Source organism: Mobula hypostoma, chromosome 7 (genome assembly GCF_963921235.1).
Source record: "Mobula hypostoma chromosome 7, sMobHyp1.1, whole genome shotgun sequence".
Lineage (NCBI taxonomy): Eukaryota > Metazoa > Chordata > Chondrichthyes > Myliobatiformes > Myliobatidae > Mobula > Mobula hypostoma.
The window spans coordinates 144865161-144881806 of record NC_086103.1 but is presented as its reverse complement, the minus strand read 5'-3'; the positions used below and the strand labels follow the sequence as shown (position 1 = coordinate 144881806).

The 16646-nt window shown below is 37.1% G+C and overlaps 1 protein-coding gene across 1 annotated transcript in view; it reads left to right on the top strand.

Annotated features, from left to right (window-relative positions):
- Positions 1-16646, top strand: part of LOC134349030 (mitochondrial intermediate peptidase-like) — a 109747-nt gene that overhangs the window by 40263 nt on the left and 52838 nt on the right. Inside the window, exons 10-14 of the mRNA XM_063052876.1 lie at positions 1835-1887; positions 6693-6846; positions 8467-8544; positions 9773-9977; positions 11278-11387. Coding sequence (XP_062908946.1) covers positions 1835-1887; positions 6693-6846; positions 8467-8544; positions 9773-9977; positions 11278-11387 — 600 coding nt within the window. The remainder of the gene's footprint in view (positions 1-1834; positions 1888-6692; positions 6847-8466; positions 8545-9772; positions 9978-11277; positions 11388-16646) is intronic.

Here is a 16646-nt window from a genome sequence, read left to right as displayed (position 1 = left end):
GGGGATAATTAGAAACCTGACTCAAAATTTAGTTGTCATTTTTAAATAAAAATATGGCAAGGCATGTCTGCCTTGGAACAACTGTGCTGCATTTATTTCAGTTTTTGTAAGTATTCCATATAGACAGCAATTTTTTCTGATCATTCTGGCTGATAGTTCAGCATCTGCCATATTATGTTTGATTTTTGCAGAAACATCAAGAACATATGTAATAAGATCAAAAACTTAGATGTTATTGTAAAGTATCAGAATCTAATTTAGAGTTTTTTTTTATTGTAAGGCTGCGCCATGTCTGAGTCATCAAATGATAAACTTGCTTAGCTACTTGTAGTGCTAGCAGGTAGCAAGTTAGTACAAGTTGGTTGCAACCTTTTGCTAATTTTATGTTCATTATCTTTGAGAATTTTTTGGCCCCACTTCTATGCAAATTTGGACTCTTCACTTCGTTAATTTTGTTTTTAAATTGCTGCAAGTGGTGCTGTGGTCTGTGCTTTAAACCTATATAATATAAAACATATTTAAATCTGAATGAACCTTGATGGAAAACATTTGCAGAAATGAGGAATGAAATAGATGTCACGTGGTTATCAATGCTATTTCTTCTACAAACCATAGAAGTTTTATCCATATTATATCACTTGGTTCCTGAATTCTGTTTATACCTGAAGGAAACATTTGTCCAGTGTTACATCCCACATCATAGACTGCAGTAAACTAAATTATGGAAAATAATTTTACTGTTTCAGAAAAATCCTAAATATATGTGCTTGGGTGCCACAGAAATCAAAGGGGATTTTAATAGATTGAATCACAACGGAGGCTAAAAGTGCTTACTTCAGATAATGCAGTTGAGATTACTGTACATGATAACAGAGGTTGCAAGCTGGCAAGCATTTGTGATCCTGTTAAATAACTGCATGGTGTCACCCTTGTTTGGAAGTATCCTATCCTACACCTAATTCTTTTATTCATTTTCCACACAGAGAAGTTTTATCTCAAAGGTGCCATCCCACAGTTCATGCATATATGGGGGAAAAAATCTCTGGCACCATAATTTTTGATGTAACAAGAATTTCTTCAGATGAATGTGCTGAATTGGTTGCAATTCTAAATTTCAGCAATCTACAAAGATTATAAGAATTTTGGATATCCAAGAAGAGAAGCCAGTATATCCAAAATTAAATACTAAACCACAACAAAATCAGAAGCTGCTTCAATCTCTGAAGTCCATCCAATTTGTTATGCAAATAATTGAAATTTTATGCCAAACACAGAAGGCAGTGGAGCATGTTCTTACACGAGATGCCAAATCACTGCCAGCATTGATTTAATCTCAAATTGTGGTTGTTTCAGATTATGCATAGTACCTGTTCAGATGTATTACTCAAATTGGAGAAAAAGCAGCAATTTTTATAATAGCATGTGTTATCTGACTAGGTTAGTGCTGTTGATTGATTAATCCCTCTAATCTGGTAAATTTGTGATACGTTTTTGTTATTTGTAGAGGCAAATATGAAAACTCATTTTCATTGTGAAGCTATAGCAAAGCACTACTGCTGTCAAAAGAGTATAAAATTGTTGGTTTCTAGGTTAGGTAATTAACTATTATGGAAGCAGAACAGCAGCAGACTGGAAAACAAGGAAACAAGAAATTCAGTGATTCCCAGAGTTTCTGCTTTTAATATTTAGAAGACATATGAGAGCATTAATATCTGTTTTTTGTGTAATGAAATGTAAATTGTCAAATGCTGCATTATGTTTATTGTAAACTTAATGAAACACTAGGCAAAATACAACATAACAATATTTGTTAACAGCTTTGTTAACATTTCAGGAACTGATGCCATGGGACCACTCTTACTATAGTGGTGTTGTTCGTGCAGAAAGGTAAGGTGTGATGATGTATGGTTTTCCAGAAATTGAAATACTATTGCTACTTATTCAGAATTTAGAAATGACAGCATTCATTTCAGTTATCTTTTGTTGTGTAATGGAGCAATACAATATTGTTGCATTTGTTGGGAAGGCACAAGGAAGATGTTGAAAATTATGAGTAGTTGCAGAAGACTGTCTTTTCCAGTCAATTGTTCTTTTCCTTGTCATTCTCAACAAAACATTTAAATTGAACTTCATGCTAAGAACTGTCAAATCAAAGCCAAATTCTCTATATTTCCTTAAAGATTAGCGATATTTGTCAAACGTACATCAAAACGTACATTGAAATGTGTTGTTTGTGTCAGTGACCAATGCAGTCAGAGGATATGCTTGGGGCGGCCCACAAATGTCGCCATATTTCTGGTGTCAACGTAACATTACCATAACTTACTAACCCTAACTCGTTTGTCTTTGGAATGTGGGGGGGGCCAGATTACTCGGAGGAAACCCACGTGGTATGGGGAGTACATACACCCTATCCTCGTTATATGCGGGGGATACGTTCCTCGCAGTTGACGCATAGTGTATGGAAAACGCATAATGTGAATAATTATTTAAATGGAGAAAATAGGGATGTGTTCTGGAGGGCTTCCTAAATATGTTTTATCTGTAATTTATTCATATTTTCATACCAATATGACACAAAAGCAGTACCACAAGGCAACATTCATATTATATTTCATCAATTTAAGGTAATATTCAATGTAATAAATCATAGAAAGTTAACATACTAAGGTGTACAGTACTCACCTACAGTGGCAGATGTATTGGCTCCGGGAGATGATTGGTTGTGCAGTGGTGTCGGGCAGATTTACATGGATGAGATGGATGGTTGTGGGTTGTCAGGATCATCAAGGACAGCAAGGGGTGAAGGAAGACTCACAGAACTCTCAGAACTGCTGGCAGCAGGAGATGACACCGGTTTGAAGAAAGTGGTGAGGGTTGTTTGCTTGGCAGCTGCCCAGTGTACAGGAAGCAGAGAGGCTTCATCTTACAGTCTCCTTCGGCATTGGAACACATAAGCAGAGTCAACCTATCCTTTGCTGCCTTGAAACCTGACGCAGTCTTTTCATCCTTACTTATGTAAGTGTGTTTCGGTATACGCTTCCAAAAAAGTCCGGTCTCGTCTGCATTAAACACCTGCTTTGGTGTGATGCCTAACTCAGCTATCATAGCCCGCAACTGCAAAGGGAAGCGTTCAGCAGCTTTGTGGTCAGCACTAGCTTGCTCACCATGCACAGCTAAGTTGTGAAGCCTGTGAAGCTTAACAAACTTAGAAAGCCATCCCCTACTTGCATTAAAGCTAACAGTATCAATTGACACTTCCTCACTAGCCTCTGAACAAAGGCGACCATAAATTTCCAAAGCTTTCACATGAAGATGATCGGAACTAAGTGTTTTTTTCTTTGTTTCATGCTCAATGTACAAACTCAACATTTTCTCCATTTTTGTCATAATCGGGTTACGCACTTTGGTAACAATCCTTGAAGACACTTGTGGTGAATCAATCACTGCACTTTTTATTTTCTCTGCATTTTTCTTTGTTTCTGATCGTGGACTCACCCAGGCCGAAGTAGCATCCCAGGGCTGTGTTACCTTCACCTGACACGGCCCTATTTATAATTTCCAGCTTTTTTCCAAGTGTTAAAGTGGTTCTCTGCCACTTGGCTGATGGCTCAGGACTTGACACAGGACGCTTGGGAGGCATAGTTACATATTTCAAGCACAAAAACAGTGCACCATAGGTGAAAACAACAAAAGCTTAAGAGTGCAAGATCGCACATCCACACGCTGCCAAAACCAATGCAAGACTGGCAGGAGCTGGGAGTGAGACTGTGAGGCATGCGCATGTGACTTGTATTGGTGGGAAAGCGGTGCTTCTCGTCCCAGCAGCCTCACATAACTTTGAGTTTTGGAGGCGTATAAGGAGAAGTTGGTAGAAATAGATTTGATGCATAACTGTGAATGCGCATTGTCTGAAGACGCATATAACGAGGATAGGGTACAGACTCTTTAAAGACAGCAGCGGGAATTAAGCCCAGAATGTTGGTTTCCGGTAAGATGGCAGCATGCGCGGATGCAGCAGCTTCTACAGGACTAACCAAAGGTGTTATTTTCTTTGTTAAACGTATTTTTTTTTTATGATCACAAGACCTTGCTGGATACTAAGAACTTAAAGTTCAGCAAGTCTACCCTATTAGCAAGTTGCTCACAGGCAGAGGGAGCTGGACTTGGTGCAGATTGTGCTGCTGCCTGTATCAGAGGCATCGGTGTGTGAAGACAGTGCGCAGGCTAAGTGATCGTCTTGGTCACTTTTCTTAAGATCTCAAGACCCTATTAGACATCAGTGGTGTGGGGTGCTGCATCTGATTCACTGATGGGGGAGCTGAGGTGTTGCCTGTTTACAACCACTCAGAGAGAGGCATTGGAGTTGGTGCTGCCTCCAGTGTTCGCTCAGTAGGAGACAAGCCGTATTGTGTTCAACTGCAGACTGCTGCAACATTCATGGACTTGGACTGTATTTTTCTAATGTCCTATATGTGCTTGGTGCTGTATTTGACTGTTGGTACAGTGTTTTTTACCTTAACGCTGAAGGAACGTTGATTTGTTTGGCTGTATTCTTAGGTATTCATGTATGGTTGAATAACAATTAAACTTGAACTTGTAAATAAAGCACAGTGGGCTTGATGAGTTATTGTTAATGGCTTTATTTTCATGGTGATGCAACTGTATAATTAAAATGATGGCTTTTCTCAACTGGTAGTATTAACTCTGGTGGCCCAAATCTGTTTCTTATCTACATACTGATTATTGGTAAATCATTTAAAAAAGGGGCATTTTCTGTACATGCATGATTATGCCTAGATCCATCACATAACTGACTCTCTTGACCTTTCTTTATATTAAAATTGTCAGATTCCTTCAATGTAGTACAGTGCTGGGTGATCCTTCAAACATCATAGGATAATTGCAGTCATTGTTGTTGATTCTCATCATAAACTCTTCCTTGGACGCTCACTCTATCTCTATTCCTGGCATCATTCTGATGCTATTAGCAACCTCACTCTGTCATTTTCAATACCATGATGAGTTGTATCTCAGATAGCTACACTAATGTGATTACTTATTTCCACCTCAGAAATGTGGACAATGAAGCCCATGCCAAAGTTTATCTACTCCTGAAACTCTATTAATTTCAGTTTAAACTATTCGAAAGACCTTCTAGTTTCCCTATTTGGACTTTTGTGTAAAGCTGTCTAAAGTTATTTGGAATGCTTAAGCCCTCAGCCAGTTAATGCAAGCATCATGCCAAATAACCAGTTTCTTGATTTTGAGAGTGCCCAGCCTTTATCTCCGCTCAGAAAACAGTGAATCAATAGTCATTTTTAGTATGAAATAAGAAAATTAAGTACCCTTCCTTTCTCTGACTGGTTGGTTAGATGCCTTGTATATACTCCAAGGAAAAGAACAGTGGGAATCTGCGTGGTTGGTTCGGTTGGGTTCTATTTTGTCTTTAGCTTCCTTTTTTTTCTTAAAAGTCTTCTTCCTAATGTGGGGTGGGGGAGGGAATAATATATAATAATGAGATTTTTACCTTCAGCATTATTATTTTATGCAGATAAAAATGACAGAAAACTTCTGTGTCTTTTTTTATTCAAGTGCATGAATAGACTTAGAAGAGAAACAGATGTAATTGGAAAAACAATCAAACTGAAATCCTTTTTATATATAAAAAAAATGGCCAATAGTTCATTGTGTGGAACTTTTGATAATGAAATGTGGATGAGATGATACCAATCTTCTGAGCGGATGCAAGTATTTGGAAATTCTGGCTAATACATCTAGTAGTCCTCCTGAATAATCCCTCATGAGGGTACAGTTCCAATTTTGTGGATTCTGAGGTGGGAGCAGCAAAGGGGGAAAGAAGGTGCCTGACAGTGCATTTGGATAGTTGGTAGATGGTGTTCTCCTTTCGTCCTATATGCAGCTCGATGAGCTCCCAATGCATCAACTATTGCTTATCGATGGTCTTATGGACATTATTCAAAATGCTCATTTTCTTCTTCAAGCAATTCTGGACCAGGATCATGGATTCCCAAGAGTTGATGGAGATATGGGTTTTTTTTTGAAGAAGATGATTTGAAACCTTTCTTGAATTTTCTCATCCTTGTATCTGGCGGTCTCTCCTCATGACAGGCTTTTTCTGTATCCTGTTCTTGGGCACGTGGATGTTGTGGTTTGTCCAAGAACTCCACATAGTATAACTAAGATTGGAGATACTTGGTTGGGGGAGGACATTGACTTGCTTATATTTTCAGTATCTTTTTAGTAATTTTTACCAATCTAATTATGCAGATGCATTTATCCACAAAAGAACTGGAAGGTGTGACCACCACACTTTTTTTGAAAGTCTGGGGATGGAATCTAAAGCATTTATTTTGTTACATTTTTTTAATAACTGTAAGGAAACCATAACTATCATTCTGCTCTTTTAAGTATTCCTTACAGGACTTCTGCTATAGCCAGCAATTGATTCAGTTTAGCAGTATTGTGATAGAACAGGGGGCAATAAAGAAAAAAGGTGACATATTTTGCACATTATTTGCATTTTATAAGAAGCAAATTGTAATTGTGTCATATTTAGTACAAGTAAGAAACAGTATCTCATCTATGTCTTAACACAATTCTCCAGCATTTCAGTGTTTTAAATCTATTATATTTTTTAAAAGAATAACTTTTCATTGCTCCCATTTTAGATACAACATAGAACCTAGTCTTTATAGCCCATATTTTTCTTTGGGAGCTTGCATGGATGGATTAAATCTACTTTTCACAAAGCTCTTGGGTGTCTCACTCTGTGTAGAACAACCAGGAAAAGGTGAAGTATGGTCTGAAGATGTCCGAAAGCTGGTAAGTAACCACTGAAGTACCTATACTAAAGTTCGTGCTTTGATAGCTGAGGTCTAATGTTTTGAGATTTCATTTATTGTACAGATCACAAATATGGGAAGTTTGGACTTCATATATAGGAAAACATGTTTACTTGTAGAGATTTGGTAGACATATTAGTAATTTTAATATTCTTTATGTTTATTATGGTTGCTTAAGTATTATTTTGTTAAAATTTATGGATGGTGCATTATGGATGATCCCTTGTTTCCTCTTGTCAACTTGTCAAATTTAAGAGATCAGTTTATGCTCTCTTGATCCTTTTCTTACTAAACTGCTGAGTGTATGTCACTTGTTCTTGTTGGATCCATGTATCTAATGTGTCTGTATTGCATTTTGTGGTGTGTTTATTATGATAATGTGTCACATGGGTTGGGGTGTGGTAGAAGCAAGTGAATATAGTTACGTATTCATACTAGTTCCATTTTCTATCAGAGAATGTATACAGTATACAATCTGAAATTCTTACTCTTCACAGACATCCACGAAGCAGAAGAAAACCTCCAAAGAATGAATGACAGAAAAATGTTAGTTTAGATTAGTCTGTTGGAGAGGGTTGAGCCAGGGAGAATGAGTTTTTTTTTTGTTGATCGCTAATTTAGTTCAAACGCTTAGTTGCGCTAATTGGAACATTATCAAACCGCTTAAATACATATAGAACACTAATTCTGATTGCAAATTGGAGCACTAAGATCACTATGTCGCTAATTTAGTTTCATTAGTTTTTTTTATCACTACAAGATCATTTGTTTTTGCTGGTTTCCTAACTGAAGATCGAATGTACCTTTTTCGACTTTCGAACTTCATTACTTGGAAGCACATCGTGCAGTGTCAATCTCCTGGCTTAGTCTCAGCAGTTTTGGTTTGTTTTAAAGTAACCGCTAAAATTCTATTACACCATTGTAGGTGCACTTTTTGGTTGAGACACTTTGAAGGGAAAATTAAAAAAATGATAGAAGCGGTCATTCATTGTCTTGACAAACATTTATTGCTTAATCAATACAACTGAAACAGATTTTCTGGTCATTATTATACTACTCACTGAGGGATGGCACAGTAATGCATCTTGTAGAGCAGCTGTCTCAACACTAGCAACATGGGTTCAGTTGCTAGTGCTGTCTGTGTGGATATTGCACGTTCCCCGTGACCACAGAGCTTCCATCAGATATTACTCTGGTTTCCTCTCACATCCCAAAGATCTGCTAGCTGCAGGTTAATTGGCTACTATATATTGTTTCTGATGTATGGGTGAATCGTACCATCAGGAAGAAGTTGACAGGGATTTGGTGAAGATAGATTATTGGGAAAATTGATGTTGGAATAAGGTTGCTCTGTAAACCAGCAGAGATTTCATAACTGAACTTTCTTTGGTATTGTGGCTGCTGTTTGTCATATTTCTTACAATTTAATATTTCCAAGATTGCCACAATTTCAATTTGGGAGACTGCAAAGTCTAACATGACCCCTACCTATTTTGCCACCTAGTGGCATCTTCTGAATTGCCAGTTCATGATACTGATATATACCGAAAGTTTGTACTTTAAAGTCAGTCATTGTGAAACTCTGATATTCCTCTTCTAGGCAGTGGTTGATGAAACTGATGGACTTGTGGGGTATATTTATTGTGATTTCTTCCACAGACCTGACAAACCCCATCAGGTATGTTCTTACTAATGTTCTGTATAAAAATAAGCATATAACAAATTGATGGATGAACTCAATAGATCAGGCACCATCTGCAAAGGCAGAGATACAGTTGATGTTTTGGGTTGAGATCTTGCATCCCACCATCTCCACAGATGCTGGCTGATTCTCTGGTTTCATCCAGCAGTTTTTTTTTTCTTGCTCCATATTACAGCATCTATATTCTCTTGCATCATAATTCTTTGCTCTCTATTTTACACCAAAAAGCAGTTTCCTGTGTTAAACTTGCGTACTCCATTTACTCTAAGAATATAGCCTTTGTTTCTGAGAATACTTGTTCAAGCAGACGATAGTGATTTGGGGGAGAGGGATGAAACTTGCACTATGTAATCACAGCTACTAAAAAGCTTCAGAACAATTTTCATTAGCAGTTTAAGTGATGGCATTAAGGATTATGGAATATAGCATGTAGATGAAATTAAAATATGAATTAGCATGAGCTAACTGGTGTTACAGGCTCTGGATCCTCCACAGCCAAGTCCAGTAACTTTCTTCAAAAATATACGGTATTCTAAGGCTGGATACCTTTGCACTTTGAATCACGGTGATAAAAGACACAAATGAACATCAATAGCCAATTAAATATTTTATTGTAATTTGTAATAACAAATAATTAACTATTTTTACCTAATTGAGCTCGGCTGAACTTCATTGTAAATATTGTGTACAATTCAGAGCATCGTGTTTTTTAAAAGGTATTGATTTTCATTTAGAGACTGTAGATATTCACAGGGATGAATGTACCACTTCAAGTAACCTGTTTGAAGTTGAGGAAAGGAGGTAAAGCAGCAACAAATCCAAGTGTTGAAATGTGGAAAGTAGTTATATGTAGATGTCAGTGTTACAATTCAGACTTCTCCTAATATCTATTTTTACCATTGTATTACGTTCCCATGGAACACAGAGAGTGTTATAAATTGGAAGATGAATCTTTTCTAGCTAGTCAAGTTGCATTTGTAGAGAGTGAAAAACATATCTTTGAACATTTGTGGTTTTTTTTTCACGTGAACACTGTTTCCCATAACATAGATATTGTCAGATCTGTTATTTCTATTTTCTGTTTTTATTTCAGATTTCCAATTTCTATAGTAATGTACTTAATGTTTTTTTGGTTTGCTTTTGAGTCTCTTGATATTAGAGGTATCACCGAAAAATTAAGAGCATTGATGTGCATTCATTTAAGGACTGTCACTTTACAATTCGAGGAGGACGATTAATGGAGAATGGAGAGTATCAGCTTCCTATCGTAGTACTGATGCTTAGTCTGCCTCATCCAACAAACTCGTCCCCAACACTTCTAACACCTGGTATGATGGAGAATCTCTTCCATGAAATGGGCCATGCGATGCATTCCATGCTGGGCCGGACCAGATATCAACATGTAACTGGTAGGTAATTTCCATTCAGGATATTAATTATTAAATAATTGCTCTGCTGTTTTCCTTGTAATACAACATACTAAAGATGATAATATTCATGATTATGGTATAATGGTGGAGGTTTTCTCATTTCATTTCTGTTTCGCATCAGAAAAATTGAGAAATTTGAAATATAAGGCTAGCTTTACTTCTAGTATTTTTTTGTACTTCTCAAAGCTTCTTTCCTTTTTGCCTGCTTGTAGAAATCATTTTATTCACTCAAATCCCTTAATAGATTTGAAGCAAGTTTACTAAAATATTGCAAATCTTTTTGCACATTTATATATTTTTTTAAACCCCATACGGGTCGCTCCACATTAAGAATTTAATAACTTATGAACAATTTATATTGAAACTGTGATTCCCTACTTGGATCTAAGTGGATATGTTCCATTAGCTCTTTAATGGAGTGCATACAATGGATATTTTTCTTGTAAACACCGTCCTGCTATCTTTATTAGTGGGGCTGGATTTTATATTTAAAGGATTGATGTGCTTGGGTTTTACCTGTTCAACAGTTGCCATTGTGTGCTTCCTCACTTGTCTGAGGGCCCTGGGGCACCTACAATGCACTTAGAATTCTGTTGTAGTTCACCAAATATACAAAATTTTGCTGATTTTCCAAAACTTAGATTGAGAATTCTGTCTTCCTAAGCCTGGTGGAAGGCCAGCAGGCCTATTTATTTCAATGGGTCGAAATAGTTGTCAGCAGAATTGTAATAGAAGAAATTTTCATTTAAATTTGATTTTGATTTAAGTGTACTTAATTTTTAAATTTATTTCATTAATTTTGCATTTTTGACATATATAGTTATTTTAATAGAATTTTGAGTAAATTTGAATTTTTTAACAGCGTAGTTTTTTTTTACTGGCTGTCAAGTGCATTCATGCTCAAGGGGGCTGTGTAGCAAGTGACCTCACTGGTTAGTTGGTTTCTGGTTTCTAACTAGAGAATTAGGTCTGTAGGCCTGGTCTGAGAAGGTGTGTGTTCCAAGAGCAGGAGATGCTGACTGAGCTTGGGAGTCTGGCTGGTCAACAGAAAATCCATCTTTGATTGTGATAGCCTTATGGCTGAACTTCTCGACAACCCTGCTGTGTATGTTCCAGTAATGATGGAACATCATTTTTTAAAAAAAAACATTAATTCCATTTTGGTTTTATAGATGTTGTATGACCTGCTGAATATTTCCAACGTTATCCTTAATTTCATCTGATTAGTTCTTTGGTTTGGTGCCTAAGTGATATTTACTGTGGAAGTTTCATTTTTCAGGTACGAGATGTCCTACAGATTTTGCAGAAGTTCCTTCAATTTTAATGGAATATTTTGCAAGTGACTATCGAGTGGTGAAACAGTTTGCAAGACATTACCTGACAGGAGAGGTACAGAAATTGAATAGCATAACATCAGTTTCATATATTAAGTCATATCTCTTACAAAATAACCAAAATATAGTGTTAAAACGAATAAGAAATCTTATTACCAAAACCAATGATGGAATTGCTATTTTCATGTGAACATTTTTCTTGTGAGTGTAGGGTAGGATTGTGCTGTAATTTGTTTGAGATACATGGTCCCTGTCGAATTAAGGACCAAGTACAGAGGAACAAGTCAGATTATCCTAAACATTTGGGAAGTGGTAGGTGTGACTGAAAGAGCATGAGTGATGTAGGCTTCAGGTGGTGGTGCTGCAAATTCAGAATGCCTTAAACAGTCTTTCACAGGAAGTAAATCTGAAGTTGGAACTTTGTCTTTTATCAAAACCTGTGAAAGTAATTCTATTTTAATAAAATAATTAACATTAAAAAAAACGCATGAATTACTGAAAAATATTTAAGCATATTAAAATAAGTACAAGGAAACAACTTCTTGCTGTTGAATTTGTGAAATGAAAGGAGCCTCTGATTATACAGTGGACATGGGACATGTCAGAGTCAGTGACTGCATGACTACAGAAGTGTTTGTTGTAGCCAAAGTGATGCTTTCCATCCCTAAGATCTGCTTGATGAATCTGTGGCATTCTTTGGTTTCTTTCTTATGTCAGTGAATGCTGAAAATTACACATTTCTCTGTATTTAAAGCTTCTCTGTTTGTACTTAACTAGCTGTAGATTCCTCACTAAGTCGCACGTCATCATGAATTTGAAGTATATCACTGTTCATTCATCATCATTGTTTCAATCTTGGAACTCTCTACCCACTGTCACAATACTTTCACCACAAACAGCAGTAATTCAAGATGATGTTTACCATCCCTTCTTGAGGATGGGCAATAAAAGCTTACTTAAATGAATATAAAACCTCACTAAAACTCCATCCTAAAATCTTTTGTCTTGGGTTTATCTGTTTGCATGGAATGATATGAATAATTGAATATGTCTATTTACAATTCTTTTCTACTCTATTATTTGACAGTAAACTTGGTATACAAATTGTAGGTCACGGGGCTTTTTCCTGTCTATTTTTCTATGGTCTATGTACAACCGTTCAGTGTCTGTGTTTTTCTAAAATTTTTCATAATTATGCCCAACTTTCGGGATTTCAATATTGTATGCCTTGTATCAACATCTGAAAGTAAAAGCAGTTTAAGGCTATGGATTGTAATTCTACAAAACTTGGAATAAAGGTACAGCCTATGTGTTGTCCATGCTAAAAACAAAATCTTTCTTCATAATTTTGAATTCGAAAGATGTCATGTCCCAAAATCTGATACAATTTTCTTCATGTTTTCCTGTTATTAATTGTCTGTTCTTTGCATTTCTGATGAGAGAAATTAAAATTACTGTTGTACATGTGTGCAATTAGCACTGGGTTGTGTTAGAAACAGAGTACAAGAATATTTTCTTTAGAGATAGGATTTCTGGGCATTTAGAGAATCATGGTCTGATCAGGGACAGTCAGCATGGCTTTGTGAAGGGCAGATCATGTCTAACAAGCCTGATAGAGTTCTTTGAGGAGGTGACCAGGCATATAGATGAGGGTAATGCAGTGGATGTGACCTACATGGATTTTAGTAAGGCATTTGACAAGGTTCCACACGGTACGCTTATTCCGAAAGTCAGAAGGCATGGGATCCAGGGAGGTTTGGCCAGGTGGATTCAGAATTGGCTTGCCTGCAGAAGGCAGAGGGTCGTGGTAGAGGGAGTACATTCGGATTGGAGGGTTGTGACTAGTGGTGTCCCACAAGGACCGGTTCTGGGACCTCTACTTTTTATGATTTTTATTAAAGACCTGGATATGGGGTAGAAGGGTGGGTTGGCAAGTTTGCAGATGACACAAAGGTTGGTGGTGTTGTAGATAGCGTAGAGTATTGTCAAAGATTGCAGAGAGACATTGATAGGATGCAGAAGTGGGCTGAGAAGTGTCAGATGGAGTTCAGCCCGGAGAAATGTGAGGTGGTACACTATGGAAGGACAAAGTAAATGGCAGAATACTTGGTAGTGTGGAGGAGCAGAGGGATCTGGGGGTACATGTCCACAGATCCCTGAAGTTGCCTCACAGGTAGGTAGGGTAGTTAAGAAAGCTTATGGGGTGTTAGCTTTCATAAGTCGAGGGACAGAGTCGCGAGGTAATGATGCAGCTCTATAAAACTCTGGTTAGACCACACTTGGAGTACTGTGTCCAGTTCTGGTCGCCTCACTATAGGAAGGGTGTGGAAGTATTGAAAAGGGTACAGAGAGGACTTCCGGTAGCGCTCATGGAGTGAAGTCGCGTTCTTGACTCGCTCCATTACCTCTGAGTTTTTTTTTCTCTATGGTCAGCTATACTTTAATTAACCATTAAGGCATCAACTCTTACAATACTTTGAATTAAACTGAATTCTCTGACAATTGGATGATACTGAGATCTGCTATGTCTAAGAATGAGAAAGACGGCAAGGATGGTAAACCTCCGGTTAAACCGAAAGCTACGGATCTCCCTCCGACTGAATCACCGGTGACTTTGAAAGCGATATCGGAGTTAATTCAGAGGGAAATCTCAACCTCTGTTAGGGAGATGATTCGTGCGGAAATTGCAGGCCCTGTTAAAGACCTGATTCATACGGAAATCTCAACTAATTTCCAGAAAATTGCCGGTTTAATTGATAAGATGCAAACATGTATTGCGGAACATCAGTCGGCTATATCTGATCTTCAAAAATTTGCGCAACAAAGTGAGCTTAAGATGGGGAAAATCGAAGAAACAGTTAATGTAATGAAGAAGAAACTTGACTTTTTGACTTTTAAAAACTCTGACTTGGAATCTAGAATGCGACGGCAGAATTTACGAATGATTGGCGTGAGGGAAGCCGCTGAAGGTAACAACCCCATGAAATATTTCTCCCAACTTTTAAAAGATGCATTCCCTACTGTATTTCGTGACCAACCACCGCTACTGGATCGTGTTCACAGAATCCCATCATACTCGTCTAGGTCAGATAGACCTAGGCATGTTATCTTACGTTTTCATTACTTTCAAGACAAGGAGAGACTGTTTCGATTCGCTCGATCTAAAGGTTTCATTGATTTTTCGGATCTTAAGTTCCGATTCGTGGAAGATTTCAGTAAACCAATCTGGGACCAACGGGTCCGTTACAGATCCGTGATGTCGGAATTCTATAAGAGGGATTTAAGACCAGCGCTGCTGTACCCTGCACGTCTAAGGATTCGCATGTCAGATGGAGCCCTTCGTTTTTTTGATTCTCCATCGGATGCCCAGAGTTATCTGGATCAACTTTCATCTCCAACATCTTAATTGCTTTCTTTTTAATTTTCTCCGTCGATCGGAGGCTGTGAATTGGTTGGTTTTAACTTTTCTGTGCCCTATTTGGGCAGAAAAGTTTACTTTCGATTTCTTAATATGGCTACTAAACTTTCTTTTTAACTGCGTCATTTCTTTCTTTTCCCAGGGGATTCTGGGTGGTTACTTCCCTTTTGTCATCTTACGTATTTCCTGTGCGGCCTTAAATTTTGTAGTTTTTGTTTAAATTTTATTCTGTTTTGCTTTTTATAATCACTTTATGTTAATAATCCTATTTTTTTTGTTGCTGTGTCTATTCATGAGTTTGAGGTATATTGTGGTTTTTTTTTAATATATATTTTCCGGCTTTTGTTCTGTTCTGTGTGTATTCTAATTGAGCTAACTTTTTTTTACTTATTTTTTTACTGTTTTACAATTAGCTGATCCTTTTCATATTTATACCTTATTTTTAGGGAGCGTATACCGGAAGTCATGGGGGTAGTTTTAGCGCTTGCTTCTTTCTGGCGGGTCTGCTTTAGATTTTGCCTTGGGGTCTTGGGCTGGGGGGTGGCGGGAGGGGCTTCACGTTTTAGTTTGTTTTTCTTTGGGCTATATACATTATTGAAGTACTGGTTGCGTCCTTTTCCCCGGTATCTTTTGTATGTTCTGTTCCCTCTCCGGGTTTGTGGGTCGCGCCTATTGTCAATCCTCCCTGTTGTGGGTTGACTTTAGGATTTATGGAGTCTATTATTAATTTTGTCTCCTGGAATACTAATGGTCTTAATCATCCTATTAAAAGAAAAAAAGTTTTTAAAGTGTTCCGGAGACTTAAAGCACAAATTTTATTTTTACAAGAGACCCATGTACGGAGGGGGGACAGACTACGTTTTTTCAAATTCTGGAAGGGACAACAATTTCATTCGAACTCTAATGCTAAGATTCGAGGCGTCTCTATTTTTATAGATTCCTCAGTTACTTTTATACAACAGGATATTATCTCTGATCCGAATGGTAGATTTTTATTGGTTAGTGGTTTACTATTTAATAAAAAAGTAGTTTTGGTTAATGTTTATGCTCCTAATATGGATTGTCCGGAATTTTATAAATCATTGTTTGATCAGTTTCCGAATTTGAACGAGTTTTCATTGATTTGGGGCGGAGATCTTAATACCTGTTTATCTCCAGCTTTGGACCGTTCAGCTCCTTTACGGACTTTACCTAATAAATCTGCAAATTTGATTAATTTTTTCCTTTCTGATTCTGGGTCGACGGATATTTGGCGTTTTCTGCATCCTCAGGAAAAAGATTTTTCCTTTTTTTCACATGTTCATCATTCCTATTCAAGAATTGATTATTTTTTTATTGATTCTCGTCTCATTCCTTCAGTGATTAAATGTGATTATGATTCTATAACCATTTCGGATCATGCTCCACTTAAGCTTTCTATTAAAATTATGGCCAATATACCAAACAATAGACAATGGCGTTTTAATTCGCTGTTGCTTCAGGACTCGGACTTTGTTAATTTTATGAATGAACAGATTGAGCTTTTTTTTATAATTAACCATACAGAAGATATTTCGGTTAACACTCTTTGGGACACTTTTAAAGCCTATATTCGGGGTCAGATTATTTCGTATTCCGTTGCTTTGAGGAAGAAACAGAAGCAGGAGGAGATGGCAATTGTGGACAAGATTAAAGAAATTGATAAGAAATATGTTATGGCTCCTTCTGAGGAGCTATACAAACAAAGAACTGAACTTCAAATGGAACACAGTTTACTACTCTCGTCCTCGATTGTAAACCAATTAAAGAAAACAAGAAGTGATTTTTATGTTCACAGTGATAAAATTGGCAAGCTGCTGGCTAATCAATTGAAATCTAATTATGTTAAATCTCAAATCAATCAGATTTATAATCAAA